This window comes from Penaeus monodon, chromosome 4 (genome assembly GCF_015228065.2).
Source record: "Penaeus monodon isolate SGIC_2016 chromosome 4, NSTDA_Pmon_1, whole genome shotgun sequence".
NCBI lineage: Eukaryota > Metazoa > Arthropoda > Malacostraca > Decapoda > Penaeidae > Penaeus > Penaeus monodon.
In genome coordinates this window covers 7,665,124-7,687,623 of record NC_051389.1, presented here as the reverse complement: position 1 = coordinate 7,687,623, position 22,500 = coordinate 7,665,124, and the positions used below count along the sequence as shown (strand labels likewise).

At 36.0% G+C, this 22,500-nt stretch overlaps 2 protein-coding genes across 2 annotated transcripts in view; one reads left to right on the top strand and one right to left on the bottom strand.

Annotated features, from left to right (window-relative positions):
* Positions 1 to 1,530: 1,530 nt before the first annotated feature.
* On the top strand, positions 1,531 to 20,505 carry LOC119569699. The gene is made up of 13 exons (XM_037917754.1): positions 1,531 to 1,872; positions 4,449 to 4,503; positions 4,974 to 5,128; positions 5,644 to 5,811; positions 8,036 to 8,234; positions 9,416 to 9,507; positions 10,395 to 10,580; positions 11,021 to 11,087; positions 11,868 to 11,993; positions 12,824 to 12,959; positions 13,083 to 13,255; positions 14,902 to 15,040; positions 15,783 to 20,505. The coding sequence occupies exons 1-13, from the start codon at positions 1,825 to 1,827 to the stop codon at positions 20,098 to 20,100; spliced, it is 5,862 nt and encodes a 1,953-aa protein (XP_037773682.1). The 5' UTR covers positions 1,531 to 1,824; the 3' UTR covers positions 20,101 to 20,505.
* A 1,650-nt stretch (positions 20,506 to 22,155) lies between these two features.
* The window catches only part of LOC119569688 (progesterone-induced-blocking factor 1-like), a 4,782-nt gene continuing 4,437 nt past the window's right edge, over positions 22,156 to 22,500 (bottom strand). The window contains exon 6 of the mRNA XM_037917747.1: positions 22,156 to 22,500. This exon is cut by the window's right edge and continues 1,608 nt beyond it. The gene's annotated coding sequence lies outside the window, so the exon portion shown is untranslated.

Genomic DNA, 22,500 nt, shown 5'->3' with positions numbered 1-22,500 from the left:
ATGGCTGTTCTAATTTGAGACTTGGAAAGTTTATACGAACCGTGGTTGCCAAAAGCCATATGCATGTAAATATACATAAATGTATATAAATGAATATGACAATTATGTTTTTTGTGCGAATGTAACGTGACTGCATACCTAATTACTATTGGCAGTAGGAGTGGCGGTGGGTGAAAATCTTCATTAGGTAATCTAACTATGCATCATGACTGAAATTTCTACTGACGTTACTAATGTTAGATATTGATTGAAACAACAACGACAGTTATAAACTTACAACGGATTGCAATATACTGTTGATTACAAGTCATAATTGTCTTCAATTCTGAAATTAGGAGCCGGTTTTCCACAATATATATATATATATATATATATATATATATATATATACATATATATATACATATATATACATATATATATATATATATATATATATATATATTGTGAACATGTACAAACACACACACACCCCACCATCATCATCATCATCATCATCATCATCATCATCATCATCATCATCATCATCATCATCATCATCATCATCATCATCATCATCATCATCATCATCATCCTTTATCACTCCACTGCAGGACGTAGGCCTCCCCCAATATTTTCCAACTTTGTCTTGCGTTTTTAATTTCCAGTCTTGGCCCCCAAATTTCGTTATAACGTCACGCCATCGTGTCACTTTCTGGCGCTTGCGGTTTGTATTCAAACACATGATTTAACCCGGAAATAAAACCGCGCTCTCTCGCTGTTTCGTCTGCTTTGCGAACTTAAAAGCGAAAGATTACGAATGTTTCCGAAAATATATGAAAGAATGTGTTTCTTTTACATGCTAAATACAATTATTTGCCTAATATTAGAAGTAGTCTGTGATACTGTGAGTATGCGCATTTTACAGACGATATAATGATATAATGGTTGATATAATGGAGATGAAATATCATACAATTTCAATGATAAACATTTCCTAAAAAAATATAGAAACAATTTTTTACTGAATTTGATACCATACTTATATTCACGTAGATAACCTTAATTTCCATTTTTTAAGAGACATAATCCCGCGGGAATTTGTAATATTTGTACTCTGCTAACTTTTGGCGGCTTCCATGCACGACACAAAAGCCATTGATGATTGCCATTTCTTGTGTAGATTTAGTTTTCTACCCAAATTAAAAAGGATTTGTAAAAAGGAGAGATAAATGCTATGAGTCAGCCCCCTCCCCCCAAAAAAAATCAACATAAACAAATATTTGGACTGTTTCAAAATCAAGGGTTTAAATTAAACTATCCGCAGCATTTTCCCAATACGACTGGCAATCGTAGCGAAGTAGCGGTGTCCGCAGCGAATAAGATTTTTTTTTTATCTAAGCACCTTTCCATCAGTCACCCAATCTTGATTTGAACTCAGTAAGAAGTTAGGACTATTATATTGAACTATATTATATCTATATTATAACTATATTACAACCATTTTTGTCGAACTACATAACCTCGAAGTTTCAAGCGATTTGCAATCAAGTGACCCCCCCCCAAAAAAAAAAAAAATCCAAACTTTTTACATGGAGGCTGAGAGCGTCCACAACACAACCCGTGCATAAGGCTCCGAATTCCAAGCATTTTACATGGAGGCTGTGAGAGCGTCCGCAATGCAACCCGTACATAAGGCTCCGCGGCATCAGCTGTTCGACGTGTTTTATCGTGCTCTCCAGACGCGCACATGGACCCCGGTGGTGGCCTTCATCCCCAATGACTTACTGTAACCTTTTTAATACCCTTTGACAGTGTTCTGGAGCTCGAGGGACACGGGGCAAGATGGGGGAACGAGCTGGAGTCTCAAAGAAAAAGTCGTCAAAGTCCATGGTAATTTTTATATGTATATAAGTGGAAGTTTCGTAGAAGAAAGTTTGGAAAAAGTTTGTTTTTTTCAAATGTTTAGTCTGTATGGGAGTAACGAATATGGTCATGTTGTGTGAAGATAATGTTGAAATAATGGTATACCAGTTTTGCAGTTATGTGAACTGAGATTTAAAATCATAAGGACTTGAAGTAATATTTACAAAAGACCAAGGTAGCCATATAGTATTAAAGGGAAAGATGTAATAAAGATACACAAGTTTTACTGCCATGAAGACAGGGAGAGAAAAAAGAAAATTTAAAAGTAATTCACATAAAAAATGCTTTATCATATTTGAGCATTGTGGGTGTTGTTGCTTAGAATGTGTATCCTCTGCGTACAGTAATTTTAGTTATTTATAATTTCCAATCTGGTAATTTTTCAAAATATTGTATTACCAATCACTGCAATTTTGGTATTGAGGGATTCCTCTCGTTCTCTACTATCCAAATATATCAAAATTATGCCGCAGACCCCCCCCTCATCAGCGACAGTCACAGGCGAGGGTGTGAAAGATACCAGGGAAATTGTAAGGTAAAATATGAATTATATACACAAAATCAGTCACTATATTGTGCATTGCAGGGGGCTGCACCCCCTATAACCCCTTGCCGTCTCCCAACTTCCACCCAGGAAAACAAAGAACCCTCCACATATTCACAGCAAATGACCGACATGCAGGAGAGCCTGATGCCGAGTCTGTCCAACGCTTTCTCTTGCTGTGAATATGTGGAGGATTCATTCTTCTCCTGAGTGGGGTTTAGGAGGCAGCAGCCAGCCAAGGAGTGGTTGCAGGGGACACAGCCTCCTGCATTAGACAATATAATGACTGATTCTGTGTATGTTATTCATATTTTACCTCACAATTTCCCTTGTTACCTTTCATGCCCTCCCCTGCTTTCGGGGCCAAGAATGTCTGGGTTTGGGGGGCATTCCACGGCATAATTTATACTATATGTGTACTAGATGGTGAGAGAAATCCATCTGTACCAAAATCGTTGCAGTCAGTTATGTGAAGGTTTTATGAAATTTTTCCTCCAATCTTTTTGATGTTAAATCAGGGAAGGGAGTGAATATAATTTTTTCAGAAAATGTCTGGTAATTTTTTTGTTTATGACAGCAGAATTTTTACTTGAAAGATTTAGAAATTCTAAATCTTGCCTCTGAAACTTTTATAGTTTGGTGTGATTTAAACAAATCAGATGTTTATTTTCTCTGTAAACTTTCAGCTTTTGAGTTGGCAACACCACCCTCCCCATCCAGCATATATGGTTTTATTCAATTTGTGCGGGAAATGTCAGAGATGAAAAGTGTCTCTGATTTTACCAGTTTATTTTTTCCTTATGTTATCATGAAGGTCACATAACCATTCAGTGAAAATATACTAAAGTACTCTCTCTCTCTCTCTCTCTCTCTCTCTCTCTCTCTCTCTCTCTCTCTCTCTCTCTCTCTCTCTCTCTCTCTCTCTCTCTCTCTCTCTCTCTCTCTCTCTCTCTCTCTCTCTCTCTCTCTCTCTCTCTCTCTCTCTCTCTCACTTTCACTTTCACTCTCTCATCTTTCTCCTTTCTCTTCCTTTCCCTCCCCCCCTTCACTCTCTCTTTATAACATAGCATTATGAAGACCATTAAAGAGAAAATTATCTATGTTATTGTTGGTAATGAGTGAAAAAAGTAGGCAGGGATTATTATTTCTTTTGAAAATGACTCTGAATCCTTTTATCATATAATTCCACGACAAATAATTTGCTCTCACAGGAGTATTAAAAGTTGAAATATAGATACTTATTTCATGTTTATACCGGTATTACATTCCTCATGGTTGATTCACAATAACTATTAGTAATTTTCTATAACCACTCTGCATCTGAAAATTTATTAGCTTTAGTATTGATGGATTCCTTATAAAGTCTAGGGCGCATTTATAGTAGTTTAAATCGGCACTAAGCAACAATAGAAATAATACAAGACCCAACATTTGGGGAGGTATCACTGGGAAATGGTGGGGTGTTAGCATTCCGTGTTTATGTATAGTTGTCATTATTAGGTACTATGCCCTCTAAAACTCCTTTATGGGTACCTGCCATCTCTCCTCCCAGGAACCCCTTGCCTAGTATATAAAGTCTAAGCCACCTCTGGCTGTCAAGATAGAGTTCAAACTGTTCAGAGTGACAGGCCTTACGCATGATGTCATAATCCAGCTGAGGCACAAGTAAACATTCTGCGCTGTGTACTTAGCCTTGTCCTGAGTTACTCTGCTTAGTTATGGGAGGTTTGGACTTGCATACTGAGCATACTTATTGATTCTGCTAACAATTGCTGTTATATTTAAAAAGGAGTTCATTGGTATCATATTGGATTTAAGATGTGGCCTTGACATAGAAAATTACTTATCTTATTAATATAAATAGAAATAATATATCCTGTAGCAAAAAAAGCAAATGCTAGAATGATCTAGTTATCTTTTCAATATATTTAAAGACATTTAGGTTTAACCAAAACATGTATTATATCTAGAAGTGTAATGACAAATCTTATATTTCCAGAACCAAGTAGAACCCTCCAAAAACAAGTCAGCTAAAGCTTGGGAGCAAAGTAAAGGTAAAAATGTTATGTATGTTGCTTGAATAAATGAATGATCATTATTATCCATTGTTTTAAGCTTATGGTAAGATGTGTTGCTGTTAATATAAGCTTCAATTTAGGCAATTTTAGATCAAGCCCTATTCTATTCGTCTTGTATGTTTAGTAACTTTGTAAAAGATATTGCCATTCTGAATGCTCCAAGTATCTTCTACTTGTCCAGATATTTATTATTATGCAATGTTGTTCATACTTATTTCTGATTTTTACATGTTATCTGCATCTTAACATAGGAATGATATTGAGTGCAGTAAAAATGCTAAAAATAGATTGACAACAATCAAAGTGCATTCTATTATATCATAAGCTTTACCAGTATTCACATATTTAGATAAAGAAAGATGCAAATGATATAAATATAATGATCATATAATTATTTAGTAACACTGGAATGATCAGTCAAACTAACACTATGCTGTATGGTGCAGGTGACAGCGCTGAATTGAATCACAACTACTACAGGTGGTTACAGTCAGCACTGAATTCAGCTGTAGGTGAACATAGATGGGAAGATGCCTTTAAACTGCTGCCGTGTCTCATCCTTCATAGGTGTTATAATGTGTCTTCAGATTTCCTGTGGAGGGTGAGTTTTTGTACAGAATGAAGACATTATACTAAGAACTAGTTCCTTTAAAAAAAAAAAAAAAAAAACATTACTCAGTGGTGATGTGGACTTTTGTCATGAGTACTGAGAGTGGTGATTCTGAGACTTGTTCTTTTTCTTTTTATTTATGTAACATTCACATCTCTTAATTAATGATTGTAATCAATAATCATTAAATGGTTGTAGGTATATTTATGAAAAAAGTCTTGGAATTGTAATAGTCCTCACTTTGTAAGTAATTTCTGACAGTCATAAACAATAAAGTTTGACAGGAATTGATGTAATCACTTAGATTTGAGATTGTAAGTCTGGTGTATATAAATTGTATTAGTATTTTGAAAAACATAGGATTTTTTTCTTTTCTTTTCTTTTCTTTTCTTTTCTTTTTTCTTCTTGTTTCTTCCTCTCTTCTATTGATTTTTTTTTTCTTAGATTGCTTATTGAAAAGTGCTGAATATTATTTTTCATATAGGGCTATATATTTATATTTACAGATGATGAACATAATTACAAAAAGTGCTAAGGAAGTCCCTGAGGGTCTGGGAAAAAGCATGAGTCGAGACTTTTTGCTGTTGCCCACGAAAACAATTGTTGTTGTACTCGACACTTTGGCTGAAGAACTTGAGACTGCAACAGATGAAAGAATCAACGAAATCCTGCAGGTATGTGAGTTTTGAATTGGTTAAGTTATTGGATATTTGTTCACATGAACAATTACCAATTGTTAGAGACATACAGTGCCTGTAAATGCAGTTTCAAGACCACTGTTAAAGTAGAATTAGGCCATTTCCATCTTGACAGGTGAGAGGGAGAGGAGAGGGAGAGAGAGAGAGAGAGAGAGAGAGAGAGAGAGACCGAGAGAGAGAGAGAGAGGGAGGGAGGGGAGAGAGGAGAGGAGGGAGGAGAGAAGAGAAGGGAAGGAGGAGAGAGAGAGAGGAGAGGGAGGGAGAGAGGAGAGGAAGGAGGGGGAGAGGGGGAGAGAGAGGAGGGAGGGAGGGAGAGGAGAGAGAAGGAGGGAGGGAGGGAGAGAGAGAGACAGGGGGGAGGGGAGGGCGGGAGAGAGAGAGAGGAGGGAGGGAGGGTGAGAGAGAGAGAGAGTGAGAGGGAGGGGAGAGAGAGAGGAAGGAGGGAGGGGGAGAGAGAGAGAGAAGGGGGAGGGAGGGAGAGAGGAGAGGGGGGAGGAGAAGGAGGAGGGGGAGAGAGAGAGAGAGAGGGGGGAGGAGAGAGAGAGAACAGGGTGGGGAGAGGGAGAGAGAGCGAGAGACGGAGGGAGGGAGAGAGAGAGAGAGAGAAGAGGGAGGGAGGGAGGAGAGAGAGAGAGAAGAGGAGGGGAGAGAAGAAGAAGAGGGGGAGGGAGAGAGAGATAGAGAAGAGGGAGGAGGAGGAGAGAGAGAGAGGGAAGAGGGAGGGAGGAGAGAGAGAAAGAGAGGGAGAGGAGAGAGAGAAAGAGAGAAGAAAGAGGAGAGAGAGAGAGAGAGAAGAGAGAGAGAGAAGGAGGGAGGAGAGAGGGAGGGGGGGGCAAGGGAGAATATAAGGTAAAGAGAAAGAGATGTTTGTGTAGGGATGCACAGATGCACAGAAAACTATTGTTCGGAGGGGTGTCGAAACATTCAATAACGAACAGAACCTTATGTTATGGGAGGGTTGGTGTTTTGGGGTTCAAATTGGTCTCACTCTGATGTATGGAATAGTCATTCCGGAATTCCTATGGATTCACTGTGACATGATGATCTTATTCCCGAAAAGGATGGAATATGCCTTGCAATATGTAGACAAACCACAGGCCTTCTAGGATATAATAATAATCTGCAACGAGAAAACTTTTTTTTGAAGGCACCAGCGCTGTGCAATATGTATGCATAATATCAACAAAACACAGGTAGGTAACAATGCTACCCCCTCCCCTTGCTATTTTCAAGCTTCCTTCGCTCGATATTTTGAAGGAAGATTTTTATTTAATGGAAATGAATGCTAAAACATTTTCATATATGTCTATTTTTGTATCTAATGCAGTGTTATCATTTAACATATTTGAACTAGAGAATGTGACAGCGAGCAGGAGTGGCCGAATCACCACAGAGTTGTTTAGGTGGAAGTTGATAAATGTCATGCTGATTTACTGACAATCTTCCCTGCCAACAGTAGGGCTATGGTGTTTCCTGAAACAACCCCTTCTATCTTATTCAGAAAATCAGCCCCACCTATGCCATCCATGTTCTCTAGGATTGGTTTTGTAAATACACAGATATCTGGATCTCAACCGAAATGAAAATGTGTGGGTGGCTGTGGCAAAATATATGCGGCAAAACACCCAAAATCGTGAATAATGCCTTAGAAGCATGGGAATGTCTTTGCTGTGATGATTGACCCAACATTGAAACAGCAGTATAAGAAAGATAATTGATTATTGACAAAGTATTATACAAAATTATAAATAACCTGTGAATTTATAGCTTCTTTGTGATTTACTACACATACCCAAGAGTAGTTGGAAAATCAGGGGTACCAGCAATTTCCTAACCTTAGCAATTATTTTTCAAAAATTATCAAAGTTTGTGTCAGAATGATTAACATTGATTTTCTAACAATAGTTTTCTGTGTAGCTGTACATGCCATACATTATGAGCATTGTTGTTTTGTGGTTACTGCATTCATCATTTACTTATCAAGAGAGAAGCCAAGAGGTGCTTGCATAATTGAGATAGGGAATGTACCTGCCAAAAAGAAATGTGGGAAAACAGGTTATTATTATTACTGATATTACTCACATACACATTCACTCTCTCTCTTATAAGACCACACATACTTTAGATATGAGTTATAGGTTATTGCCATTTTAATCTACAGTGCATCATGTGACATTGAAATATTTTGCATTTTTTACAGATGTTGGAAGATTACAAGTATGACAGAAGATCAGAAAAGTGGTCAGTGAGGAATAAGGATGTTCGCTTGACTTCATTAATTGATGCTTACAGAGGCCTTGTGCTTTATTCTCGCTGGAAAAATCATACTTACTCCAATCAGGACTCCTCTGCAGTACAAGAGAAAATTACAGGCTCTTTGGAAGACATTTCAGATGAAGGTGATTTTTTTCTTTTTCTTTTCTTCTTCTTCTTCTTCTTCTTCTTCTTCTTCTTCTTCTTTTTCTTCTTCTTCTTCCTTTTTTTCTTTTTTTTCTTCTTCCTTTTTTTTTTTTCTTCTTCTTCTCTTGTAGTTTGTTTTGACCATTAGTGCTAGACAGTCTATTTTGGTTTTGTTTTACTAATTTGAAATATACACACTTGGCTTGACAAGCACTTAGTCACTAAAGAGGTACTTGTTAGTCTTCCCTGATCTTACCTTTTTACCCATTCCTTAATATAAAAAAAGGTAAGAAAGAGAAATTTTCATTAATGTTAAAACAATTGCTGTAAAAAAATATTCAGTCAAGTAGAATTCTGAAAGTGTCATGTCACATGAAGCACTGATTATTTCCTTATCACTTTTAGCTCTCTTTACTGCCACTATTCTAGGGGTTAAAAGTATGTAAGTGAAATTATATGAACTGCCATAGATTATATACTATCTCAGGGTCTGTTGACAGAAATTGGTTATATTTGCATTTTATGTCGTTATAACCCATTATCCATTCTATCTGACTCCGCCTCTGTGCTGTAATGTTTCTATTTTGTAAAGTGAACAAATGCCCTGCCTATAAGTGTATGGGTAGTGTGGTTCTGTTAAGTAATTACATCACTACTTATACTCCATGTAGATTGTGAGTGTAATCCTGTGGGGGGATCCCTATAGTGTATAAGAAAGGTATGGGAAACATTCATTCTTATTACCCTATTTTTATTACCTCTACTTACGATTTTAGTTAGATTATGGTCCTCCTTGATCACTGTATAATAAAGAAAATAGTACATAAATGTTCTGACTGCTTTGCACTTTACTACAAATGTCTGTTAGCAGTTATAGCACAAACAATTCGCTTCCTGGCCCTGGGGCTGGTATAGGCTTTGCACCCTAATGCCTGAGTCTAATGTGTCTATATCCCTCCTGCAAGACTCTTAAAGGAACTTTCCTATCACGTTTCTCCCACGCTGCTATTCACATGACTCTCTATGTGATTCATTAAAAAAAAAAAAAAAAAAAAAAAAAATCACACAAACAGAATAAGAACTAGCTGAAATCCACATCCAGAGACCAGTCCATGTCTTCTAACTTCTAACTGTCTTTGTATAGTTGTCCTTTTCATCAGATTTTGTATTTCACTTGCAGAAAATGAAGATGGAAGCAAAGATGGCAACAGAAGATTGGTTACTGAAGCACATTCAGCATTAAGAAGAGCTTTATGTAACCTTGCTGAGCCAGTAAGTTTTTTTGGGGAGGAAATATGCATTGGTACTGTTATTTGAGCACATATTTAAAATCAGGTAACAGTTCTATGGCTGTAAATTTAATGCAGTATGTAGATAAACTTCTTGTTTTAAATCAAATACATATCCAGGATAAAATAAAGCCTTGACTATCAAAGCTAATAGTACACAAATATTCAGCAAATAATTGTTTTTTACCCTTAATTTGGAGAGTGACTTTGCTGGTTATAATTTGTGCAGTGATCTTGTATTATATTTTATGCCAGATTCCAGTGTTATGAAATATTGTATTTTTAAGAAATGTGTTTTAAAAGAGAGGTGTATGTGTGTTTTTCATATTAAAAGATTCATATATGGTTAGCTCACAATCCTCTTGATGGTGAATGCAAAAAACAATTTCAGAGAACTTAGCTTTTAACCTTATAACCACTTTCCAACTTTGGTATTCTGACCTTCAAAGAGGTCCAGTTGCAGTAGTTATTATGTATATAGACTGAAAAGTATAGTTTGTTTTATAAAAAATATATCTAGCTTAGGCCAAACAAGTATAAAGTTTATCTGAGACAGAATGATTTATTCATACAGAATTAGAGACATTCTGGTAAATACTAATGAATGGAGAAATATCACTGCAGAAATTGAACTTAATATTACTGTTAATTATATACCAAACAGTTAGATTTGTCTTTTGTCTCAGTCTCACCCATTAGTTCAAGTTCAAATGGTCAGTTGTGTTAATTGAGCCTCATACCCCAAGATGGCTTGTTCCTGATCAGGCAGTTGGATCATTTTGCAGTGGACTGAACTCTGGCATTTTCTGTATTCAATGCACAGTTAACCATTATCTTTATGAATCTCAACCTCCTTTTTCTTTTTCTCAGGTAGAGTGGATCATAGTACCTTACTTAGACCTGGAGAATGAACTGCGTGGTCCAGAGTCGGCACTCTCAGTACTTCAGGATTATGTTAGCAAGAACCTTCAACATCTACCAGCTCAACACTTAGTTTATAACTTTCTAAGAACTTTTGTACCTAACAGTAATGAGACTCAGATGTCTGCACTGAAGGTATGTTGTATTAGATATTTGCAGTTTAATTATGTATAAACAGTGCAAAGTTACTGGTTGTCTGCTTTCTCTGCCTTTTTAGTGTTTATTTTATTAAGAGGGCAGCATCATAAAGGTTACTGAAGTTATTATTTTGTTGGTTTGAGAAGAAAGGTATGTGTGTCTCATTTCTCTCTCTCTCTCTCTCTCTCTCTCTCTCTCTCTCTCTCTCTCTCTCTCTCTCTCTCTCTCTCTCTCTCTCTCTCTCTCTCCTCTCTCTCTCCCTCTCTCTCTCCCTCTCTCTCCCTCTCCCTCCCTCCCTCCTCCTCTCCCTCTATTTCTTTTTTTCTTTTTCTTTCCCTCTTTCCCTTGCTCTCATCCCCACTCTCTCTCTATCTTTCTGTCTCTCTATCTCCATCACTGTCTTTCTATCAGTTAATTTTCTTTCTCATTTTTTTCAGGAGATAACTAGGGTGTGCCCAGAACACCCACTTACTTTAGAATATGTGGATAGACTGCTAGCTGAAGGTAATTACACTTAAATGTATTGTAATGTAGTGTATTGTAAGTTTTATTTGGTATTACTATGCAGAGTGTTTAGGTATTTTCAAGTAGTGTAAGAACACTGTCCACATTTGAGTGGTTGGGAATTTTTTTTGTTGTTGACATGCAAAGCAGTACCCCCCCCCCCCCTTCATTGTGTGTGTGTGTGTGTGTGTGAGAGAAATTGAATTATAAGTGTTTGACTCTTTAAGATTTTTTTTTTTAATCTAGATTTTTTCTTTCTTTCCTTTACATATGGCATTTGAATTAGAACTGTTAACAGAATGACACATGAGTGGCATTTAGATAGATGTTGATATTGGCCTGGGATAATCAAACTCAAAATGAGCAGCCTCCATATATAATGCAGATTAACAAAAAAATTGGATATAATTGGCAGCTAGTCAAGGTTTTATTTTGGCTGGCAGAGAACATGTTAAATGCAGACTGCAGGAAGATTCATGAGTATGACTTTAGATTTTAGATTACATTTTGTGTATTACAGTTATGTATCTCTCTCTCTCTCTCTCTCTCTCTCTCTCTCTCTCTCTCTCTCTCTCTCTCTCTCTCTCTCTCTCTCTCTCTCTCTCTCTCTCTCTCTCTCTCTCTCTCTCTCTCTCTCTCTCTCTCTCTCTCTCTCTCTCTCTCTCTCTCTCTCTCTCTCTCTCTCTCTCTCTCTTTCTTTCTTTCTTTCTCTTTTGCTCTGTAAGTGATATGAAACAAACATTTTACCATACTTAGTTGAACCCTGCACCCAATTTTCAGCTTGTGACGAAGAGGTTTGGAGGCGAACAGAAACAGCTGTTGACAGCGATGAGATGGAGAGTAAGGCCTCTGTGAATCAGAGCAGTGATTCAGAGACCGAAACTCAAAGTTGTGGCTTGAAATCAGGTAAATATCTCATCTCTTTATTTCAGTAATACATAATTATCTTTTAGCATTGTTATATATATATATTTTCTATCATTATTGATTTTTTATTATTACTGTTATTATTATTATTATTATTATTAGTATTATTATTATTCATTGCTACCATTATTGGTATCAATATTTTGATTATCTATCTCAATAGTGTCATTTTAGTATTATGAGTGAAATGATATATTAATAAATTTATTTTCACCACCCCCCTAGATTTATAATAGAATTCTCTTTAATATGTCAAGTAGTTTCTATGTTACCTCCCTTGTATAGTGTGTTTATTGTAGTGTATAAACTTATTTATAAGGTGTCAGTATGAAAGCAATTTCCCATGGCTTATTTATCAGAAGATACTGAACCCAGTGGGTTCTGTGAACTTTGTTACACATAGCTGGCTTCACAAGCGCTTAGTCACCAAGGAGTGAATTAATGACCTCACCTGATTTCCGCTTTCCCAGAGTTTTCAATGTTTTTATTTGTAATGCTATTAATATCAATACAGTTGTGATTATTACTGACATCATGATTATTGTAAAGATATCAACGGTACCAAAAGAATTATTCTGAAAATCAAGAAAAAGGGTAAACAAGTGAGATAGGTAGGATTTGTAATCGAGTCCTTTGCGACAAAGCACTATGGATCCATCTAGGTGTAAGCACAACTAATAGACAAAAATGACAGTGGACATGGCATATGCATGCATGCCATCCCTAGCAGCAGTGGGTTAAGATTCATTTTTTTAAGATTCATTACATTCATTAATTTTCTTTCTTTCTTTTTTTTTTTTTTTTAATAGATATACAAGTGGAATCCCTGGTGAGGGCTCTGAACCTTTTGACAAACTTGCTTGAGTACAAAGAGTGGCGATGGAAATTGCAACCATGGCAGACTCTCACACACCTTCTCCGTAAATTTTATTCATCCTGGCTTAGGTTTGTTTTGTTTTATGCAAAATGGCTTTTGGTTTGAAGTTTTAGGATCTGCATACATATTATTATTTCCAAAAGGAATTTTAGAAATAACTTACTCCCTTCTCTTTTCTCTTGAACTTGCAGATGCTGGAAGTGTCCATATTGCCGTAAAAGTCGAAAATCGGTGAGGCAAGTTTCGAAAAGCGTAACACCTTTGTGGAAATATTATGTTTGGGTTCCTGTCCCTGTCTCCCTAACTCCAGAAAAAGCACAGGTCATCTTTCATCATATATATTCTGCTCATGTATTTTGTTACAGTAAGTAAATACCATATATTGTTTTGTCTGCATACTTGATAATAATGCAATCTATTGTGCCTTTAAATCGGAATGACAGGGTATCAGAAATTTAAAAAGTTTATAAATAAGCAAATATTAATTTTACCTGTTTTAATGAGTAAGAGATAGAGGGAGGTGATTTTTTTAATGTAGTGTTCTTTGGCAATGATTAAAATGTCCTGTTATTATAAGAACACTCACAACTCCCAGGCCTACAGCGTGTGTATATATATATATATGTATATATATATATATATATATATATATATATATATATATATATATATATATATATATATATATATATATATATATATATACACCTCATATGAATACCTTATACACTAACTAGGTAAAGTTATAAGACTGTTTTCAAGTTCCCCATGTAAGAATCTTCCTTTTCTTTTATATATACTCTCTTAGGGCCAATATTTTTACTTCAAAATGTAAATAGTCCTCATTAGTGACAAACAGGTTTCTGTAAAATCCACATATCATAGCAATTATATTTTTCTTGTTCACACAATGAAATACCTTGGGTTTGGCAAATTAATTTTTTTAATACTTTCAAGGAGGTAGATTTCTTCTACCACATCAGTATTTCATTATTAGAAAAAAAAAAGTTTGTGTAATTTAGATAATAAAAGTTATGATAATATCTGACTGTGTAGTGGGTTGGAAAAGTTTTGTTTGCTATTATTTTTATCAAATGCTTTATGAAATACTGATGAAATTATTCAAATTTTATGTTTTCGATCCAGAACTTTGAAATAAAATCTGTCTTTAACCCTGAATACAAAAATTGTTGTGGTGACATTATTTAACCACAATTTGAAAAAAAATTGGCTTGAGGGCAGGGAACGTTAACATGCTTTCATGGGAAAATTTGGCTGTGGGCCAGGGTGATATGAACTTGCCTTCTTGTGTCTTATGGCAGAAGGCCGAAGTGACAGGGAAGACTCGCCACAATTGCACAAACCTCTAGGAGGGTGATTAGACTCATTGTGCATTTAGGAAGGGCCTTTTGCATTATTTCAATGAACAAGTGTAAAATGTAATGTCCATGAGCTATGACTAGGAGAGTACTGGCTCCAGGGAGGATACCATTTCCTTGCTCAGGATCCTGTTCCTGCCCACCATGACTGGCAGCATAGGTTGTATTGCAGAAAATGGAATATTGTGAAAAAAAAAAAAATAATAATAACATAATGTTAAATATTTTTATTATTAATGCATTGAGGTTATAGACTACCTAGAGAGATGATGCAGATTCTGCACAAGGAAAATAGTCTATTACCTTCTAGATAAAGTAAATCATATGACAAATATAGATATTGGAAAATGGCAAAAAAGCTAGAAACACTTGTACCAAAAAAGACAAAATAACATAGCAAAGGGAAGGCATGGAGTCTCATGTAAGCTTAATGCCAGTATTTTGGGCCATTTGATGGCAGTGAAGCATCCAGATCCAGTGGGTTAAAATATTGCAAGATTTTTCATATTTTAAGAAAACACAGGTTACAGTGCCATAATTGCCTTGTGTGTTGTTTTAATGAAATTAGTCTAATTCTAATGATGGCTAACCTTTTCTTTTCTTTCTTTTTCTTCTTTTTTTCTTTTTTTAGATCAAACTTATGTTCGTGATGCAATATCAACTCTCCGGAAAGCAAACTACAAAGTGTTATGTAATGAATTGAAGGAGTCATTATATCCACAAAAAACATATTTAGATAAGTTCTTGGCCTACAGTTTGAAGAAATCAGAGTAAGTACCAATTTTTTTTATTCAATTTCGCTCACTTAACCCAGTATTGATGGTGTGCATCTAAGTTTGACAAACCAAGCCCAAAATAGAGGTTGGCAAGGACACGTGCCATTCATGTTCAGCAGCTCTGAGTTGTATGCCCTAAACAAACCACTTGTTTGGTTCTGGGTGTGGCTGCTCATTAGCTACAGCCTCCTCAAATGTGGGGTTAAGGCTTGGTTTTGTCTCAGATACCGGAAAATCATGGATGCCACCCAGAATGGGGTAAATATGAGATCCCCATGCTTCTAATTTTTTGCTTAAGTGGCTGATCATGTGCCAACCTTAGGGCATGGTCCAATTCATCAGGAGGAAGTGCCATCAACATTGGGTTAAATGTCACCATAAAAGATTAGATTCGGACCTAGCTTTTGCAGAAGTAACAGTCATATATTATAAGTGTTTTTTTTTTTCTCTTCTTCTTCTTCTTCTTCTTTTTCATTTACCAATACTGTATTATTAATACAAGCATGTCTTTTTATGTGGAGAAATATGTAATTTTTTTGTTATGCTTCTGCCTTAAGATAATCCCAGTGACATGTGGTAGTTTATTATAATGATAAGAAAAATATAGTTTGTAAGTAACATGAATGGGTATTTTTTTTTTGTAAAAGGACTTGTCTTTATTAACTTTTAATCAGCAGCATTAACTTTGTTTTGCACACATACAGAAATGATTAGTCATACAAGCATTCTTTTCAAGCTTTCAGATGGTTGACAGTGTGGAGGTCAGCTCTTCAACAAAAACAGGAGAAAAAGAAGCCAGCACAAAGAAGAGAAAGGCAAAGAAGAATGCAGTATATGATATACAGTTTTCAGATGATGATCTGCCTCCCATAGTAACCAGGAAGAAATCTGTTTCAAAAACACTTAGTGAGTTACCTTTTCCAGATGAAGACAATAAAAAGAGTCAGCGGAAAGGTCACACTAGAGTATCTACAGAACCTATTGGTGTGAAAGAGGTAAAGTCTACAGTTGCCAGTAAATTAACATCTCTGTCTACTCCACCTACACGGAATATTAAATCTATGGTTCGTAATCATAGACCATCTCTAGATGAAGGAAATAGAGAAACTAGTTTCTTGAACTCTGACATCTCATTTCACGAAGATTTTCTTTTAACCAGTACTCAAGTAAGACCTGGAAATAAACAGATATTAGATACTTCACTTGGAGAAAGTCCTGCATTGCTGCCAGCCCACAAGGAGAGAGACACTTTACGAGAGAAGGAAAAAAGTAAACTGAAGTTGTCAAAGGCAAAAGAGAAACATAGGAATGTAAAAGGAAAACAGAAGGACTTTGAAATAAGTAGTGATGATCCTGATGATTGTGCTAATGAAGAAAGGTCTGATGTTAATAATCACACTGAAGCTTCCAAGTTGAATAGTTCCTCAGCTGAGGAGTATGTTACTGTCAATGAAACCACTGAAGAAACAGCAAATATCACTTGTAATTCTAATGTGAAAAATGCACATCTATTAAGCAAAAAAAGTATCACTTCCTCCTTGAACACAACATATACTTTAGAAAGCCCCATGACAAGTATGGCAAGTATAAATGAAGGCAGTGTGCAAGTAAATAATCCACCTAGAAACAAGAAAAGGAGTTCTACAGATGTATGCAGTACCAACATTGTTGGTAAGACACATGACAAGACAGCAGAGTGTTCAAGTCCAGAGCCTGAAGATTATTTACCTTGTGGTCAAAGACCAAGAGAGGACAGGTCTAGCGGATACAAAGGTGGGAGTTCCGAAGATCAGAACGAAAGTCCTCTGGCCAATACAGGAAATGATAGTGTATATTTTTGTTACACTGCCCTCCCAACACACATTAACCCTGCTGTACTTGTGCTGGACAGCCAGACTGCCTCTGAGCAAAACAACTGTCTTGTTGAGGAAACCTTAACAGAAACAAACAGCAGTCCACTTGATAGCTACAAAGGGAAATGTGTAATTCAAGAAACCCAAAGTCAAGAATTTTTTCCCCCTTCTGTTGTAGGCTCCACATCAGAGATGACAGATTTTACTAATCCAAATGGGTGTGGCTTAGATGCTGGAAAGAATTCTGTTAAAGTAGAATGTGAGGATACTGGCACACAGTATAGTGAAAACAGTGAACCTTTCTCCCTGACGCAGGGACAGCAGGAACCCATGCCTTTCAGCCAAAATGCCCAAGAGCTTGTTTACTCAGCAGATGTTACAGATACCACAGACTTCACTACATTCTGTAAAACAGAACTGACATCACCATTTTCAGAAAAAGAATATAAAATCTTTGAGGTACAGTATGAAGATATTGAAGAAAAGGCATTGTCTCCTAGTACATTAGAAGTATGTAATTCTGTAAAAGAAGAATCTGTTACAGTTGGCAATCCTACATCTGTTGTTCATGGTACTATAGTTGAGTTCAGTGACATTGATAATGACAAGTTTGCATCTCCTAAATGTGCTGTAGAGGAAATTATTCATTCAAACTGTCTAGATACACCCACAGCAGTGGCTTCTAATGAAGAAACTAGTGACGGTGAAGAAGTAATAGGGCCAAGTCAAGAATTAGTTGCAACTAGTCCACCAAATTTTAAAAGCTTTAACAGATCAAGTAGAAGTTGTGGCAGTGCATCAGGTGGCAGTTTTGTGTCTAATACAAGTGGTGAAAGTGAGCAAGAGCAGACATCTCTCAGCATATATAGTTCACTAATAGCTCTACAAGAGGTTTCGACCACTGTTGCAGAATCAGAAAAAATAGGAAGAAAAAATGAAGAAAAGAATATTTTAGAGGTACTTCCTTTAAATTCATCAAAGGGCTCAGTACAGGAAGAAATGGAATATGCAACATTGACTAGCAAGGAGAAACAGGGAGGCAATCATGGTAAAGGATTGAGTGACTTGCAATCTTCACTGATCCAAAACCAAAGAGGGGATGTCAAAGTTCATAATACTAGCTCAGTATCTAACATCACCTTGGTGGCTAATAATAAAGAACCAGAAATACTAGATGTTCTATGTGAGAGACCTGTTAAAAGTGACCATAATTCAGATGAGTCATTTGTCACAGCAGAATCTGTAGGAGACAGATTATCAAGGGAATCTCTTCAGAGTGTTGATACAAATGATGATTCTGAATCACAGAATTCCAATACTTCCAAATTAAGGATAGATATTAGTAATTCAAGAAATTCCTCTGTTGCAGAAACCACAGCTATCCAGGACAGATGTGACCAGAATGCCAAGAAAAATAAAAAGAATGGCAAAACTACAGAAAATAGTGATATATCTGCAACAGTTGATGCACACAAAAATCAAGGGGTGGATTCAGTGACAAATGATGTGGAAAATACAGAAGTTGATTCATTTGAAACGGCTCTTAATGAAAGTCAGAAAGGTAATTATGTTAAGCAAAAGAAAAAATCTTGTGCACTAGAATTACTGGAAGATATGGACAGTGAGTTAGTTACAAACAATGTAGAAACATTTAAATCTAGAAAGAAGAAAAGGGAAAAGAAGCCAGAAATCACAATATTACCAACAATGCAGGTAAATGACATTCCAAATTCCGATGAAGTTGATGGTAGTGCATATGAAACATCAAAGAAAAGCAAAAAAGGTAAGGAAAAGAAGAGGAAAGAAAAGACTTTAGATAAGGTCAGTGAAAAGACAAAGCAAACAAACTTGGTCTCCCACAGCTCAAAATCAAAGAAAAAACATAAAAGTGACATAATAGAGACCGAAGAAGCCTGTGATAAATATTGGTTAGATTTATGTACTGATCTTCCTTTCCCCGATTTAGACAAAGAGAATGAGATTCTTGTGTCAGAGAACAGTTCTTCTAAATCAAAGTCCCATAGCACAAAAACAAAAAATAACACTTCGAAGGCATCTGTACTTAAGTTCTCCTTAATAGATTCTGATGAACTGGAACTTCCTGATTTTGACAATTTGGTACCTGAAGAATCCATCAAGGAAAAAGTAGATACTAGAAAAAGCTCCAGAAATAAGAACAAAAAGGAACAAAAAGAGAGGGATAAATCAGAGGATCAGGGGAATAAGAAAAAGTGCCTTGAATCCAAGGAAGATGTGTGTCAAGATGTCTCTGAAAGTCAGGAAAAGAAAAGATCCAAAAAGAAAAAACTACAAATGTGTTCTGGTCAAGAAGTTGATGTTTCTGATATTGAATTTGATAAAAAGCACAAGCCCACAAACAATATGGGGCAAAAAGTTAATGAGGGTTCGTCTCTTCCCACAAAACGAGAAAAGAAAAAGCACAAAAAGGAAAAAGATGACTTTATTACATGTGATCTTTTACCCTTCCCAGATATCGAAATTGAAGGCTGTTCCATCTCAAAAGCAGAAAATGAGACGTGTTTTGCTAAATCTGAGGATGGGATTGTCTCGCAGAAAAAGAAGAGGAAAAATGAAGATATTGACGTCAAGGCAATAAACACAAAGAGGAAAAAGAAAGAGTATTTGGAAACTAGTACCAAGAAAGACATTAAAAAGTGTAATGGAGATACAAGTGTCAAAGCAACACCAGAAGTTTCTCAGGTAAATGGTCACTATGACTGCACAGACTTGGTTAAAAGGAAAAAAAACAAAAAGAATAAATCTAAAGCTACTGAAGATGAATTGCTGACAGGTTTTGATGTTGAAAGTGTCTTAGACTTATTAAATGAAAAAGATGAGTATTCTAAAAGAGATACAGAAAAGAAAAACAAGAAAAGACAGAGAGATGATGGCACAAATGAGAATAAAGAAGAAAACAATCCTGAAAACACCAAGGAAAGTGAACATAACACACCAGTAGAACACAGAAGCGAAAATCTGAGGAAAAGATCAAAAGGAGAGGACACACCTCTCAGCAAAAAGGAGGAGCAGAAAGAAAGTTCTTCCAAAAATAAAGTTCAAGAAGAGTTAAGAAGAATAAACAATAAAAAAAATTGTCTGACCCCACCTTGGAACAGACCTGTGAAATCAACTGCCAAATTCCACAAACTTTACAATCCTGAAAATGATGATCTTTTATAAAATGGTCTTTCTATTTCTTGTCCTTCCTCTCCTCCATTTTCTCATGTTTCTCTTTTAATAAGTGATTGATGTGATACTTAGATTTTACATGTGATCAGATGACCTAATACATTATAGAAATCGATTACCTTTATGCCAGTTGACATGTTATTAAGTATTTGTTAGTATATACGTAGAATCTGTACCTCATTTAAAGTGATTGTTTAATTGACTATAACAGTATTTAGAAGTTTTAAAATAATTTCATAATTTTCCATTTATTGTAACCAATCAAAATTTAATGTATATTTAAGTTTAATGTTATTTATTAAGTAAACATGCATTCCTTCATTTCCCCATAATCAATTATTTATCGAGAATCGATAACAAAAATAGGTTTCTGTTCAATAAAGATTTTTAAATAAGTTATAGAATTTTTGATTTTCCTTTTTTTTTTTTTTTTTTTTCCATTATATTTTATCTTAGCATTATTATTGTTTTTGTATGAGAGAGGGAGGGGAGGGAACGGGGAAGGTCCAAGACAGACAGGCAGACAGACAGATAGACAGGCAGTCAGATACAGACTGAGACAGAAGGGGAGAGAAAGAGAGAAAAAGACAGGAGGTGAGATATGCTATATTTATAGATACAGATATCATATATTAATAAAGATATGAAACACGAAAATATAGGACCATCCTGCATCACTTCATCTATAAATTGTTTATTTGTAAATAAATGGATTCTCATTCTCATTCTCTCTCTCTCTCTCTCTCTCTCTCTCTCTCTCTCTCTCTCTCTCTCTCTCTCTCTCTCTCTCTCTCTCTCTCTCCTCTCTCTCTCTCTCTCTCTCTCCTCTCTCTCCCTCTCTCTCCTCTCCCTCCTCCTCCCTCCTCCTCCCTCCCTCCTCCCTCCCTCCTCCCCTCCCTCTCCCTCTCCTCTCCCTCTCCCTCTCCCTCTCCCTCTCCCCTCCCTCTCTCCTCTCTCTCTCTCTCCCCCTCCCTCCCTCCCTCTCCCTCAAATATTTCATATTCCTATTATTAATCACACCATTTCAAATATACCTCAGATACTATGTTTTTTTATACAACTGCATATAAGATCATTTAAAATATCTGTCCATCTTTAACAAAATGAAGGATCTTTTGGATGCTCCATTAAAGTTTCTGGAGCAGTAATCAAGGAAATGGCTAAAACTGCTTGAAGTTAAGAGCACAGTGAAGTAGAGAAAGAAGTTAGATACCTTCCAAATATTCATTTTTCAACTAGCCAGATAGTGTTAGTCCTGGAGCCAACTCTGGCCACTTAGCCCACCATTTTGGTTGCATTACAGTGAACATTCCTTGGGTTTGGCATGTCTAGGCTGGTTTCAGACCACATTTAATAGTATTTTAACTGCTTAGTATATATTAACAAACTTTTAAGATTATTAACAATTTTAAACTATAGATAATTACGGCCTTGGAAGAAGTGAGAAAAATCTGGTCCAAGAACTCCCTAGCTATGTATAGACAGCATGCTAGGCCTGTTATTCATTCAGGTTAATGGATTTATTTATTTACTGAAAATTTTCTGTGGCATCCACATCTAAGGTCATAAGCACTGTATACAAAACATAGCAATAGAGTGGGGCTTAGGGGCAAAGCCCTCAGCTAAGAAAGTTTTTGGTTCTGTAAGGCAATGTTTGTGGATTTCCACAATAGCCAATGGTCAAAGCACAAATTTACCATCCATCAAAGGTTACACAGCATTATGGTAAAGTATTGTGGCAAAAAGAGTAAATAGGAGTTAACAATCTGGATAAGTGGACAGAGGAAGGGGGTAAAGAAAAGAAGGAAAAGGAAAGGGTGAGAAGAAAAGACCCTGCAAAATTAGATGAGGGCTAAGGTCCAAGGTAGGGGTGACCCCTTACATTGGGCCTCAGTCTCCTTCTAAGCCCCTCATGACATCGAGCAAGGGATGGGGGGGGGGGATTATATGGATAATGTATTTGTGAGAACTTGCTTAAGTCATTACAACTCTTCTCTTTTATGAATTCAGTATACTACTTTCAGAAGGTAAATGATATACAATAAATTTGTCTTGAAATTTGTATGTGAAACTTCCTGGCATAACACACTATGTGATATAATATAAAACACATTTTATAAAAATATACATTTCTATCTAGAAGATAGACCTATGAAATAAATAGTTTATAAAATATCCTAGCTTCTAAAATGGAAGTTCAAAATTAAAACTTCAGTCAGAAAAAAGTATATTACATAAGGACAAAATGTTTGTTTAGTTTTAAAATCTATAAATATACTATTAAAAGAGCAAGAGTAATTTATAAAGTTCATAACCAAGAGCTAAAATAAGGATACAAAAGAGAGGAAGGCTGTATGGAAAGCAATACTGCAAAACCTTTTACAGTAATAT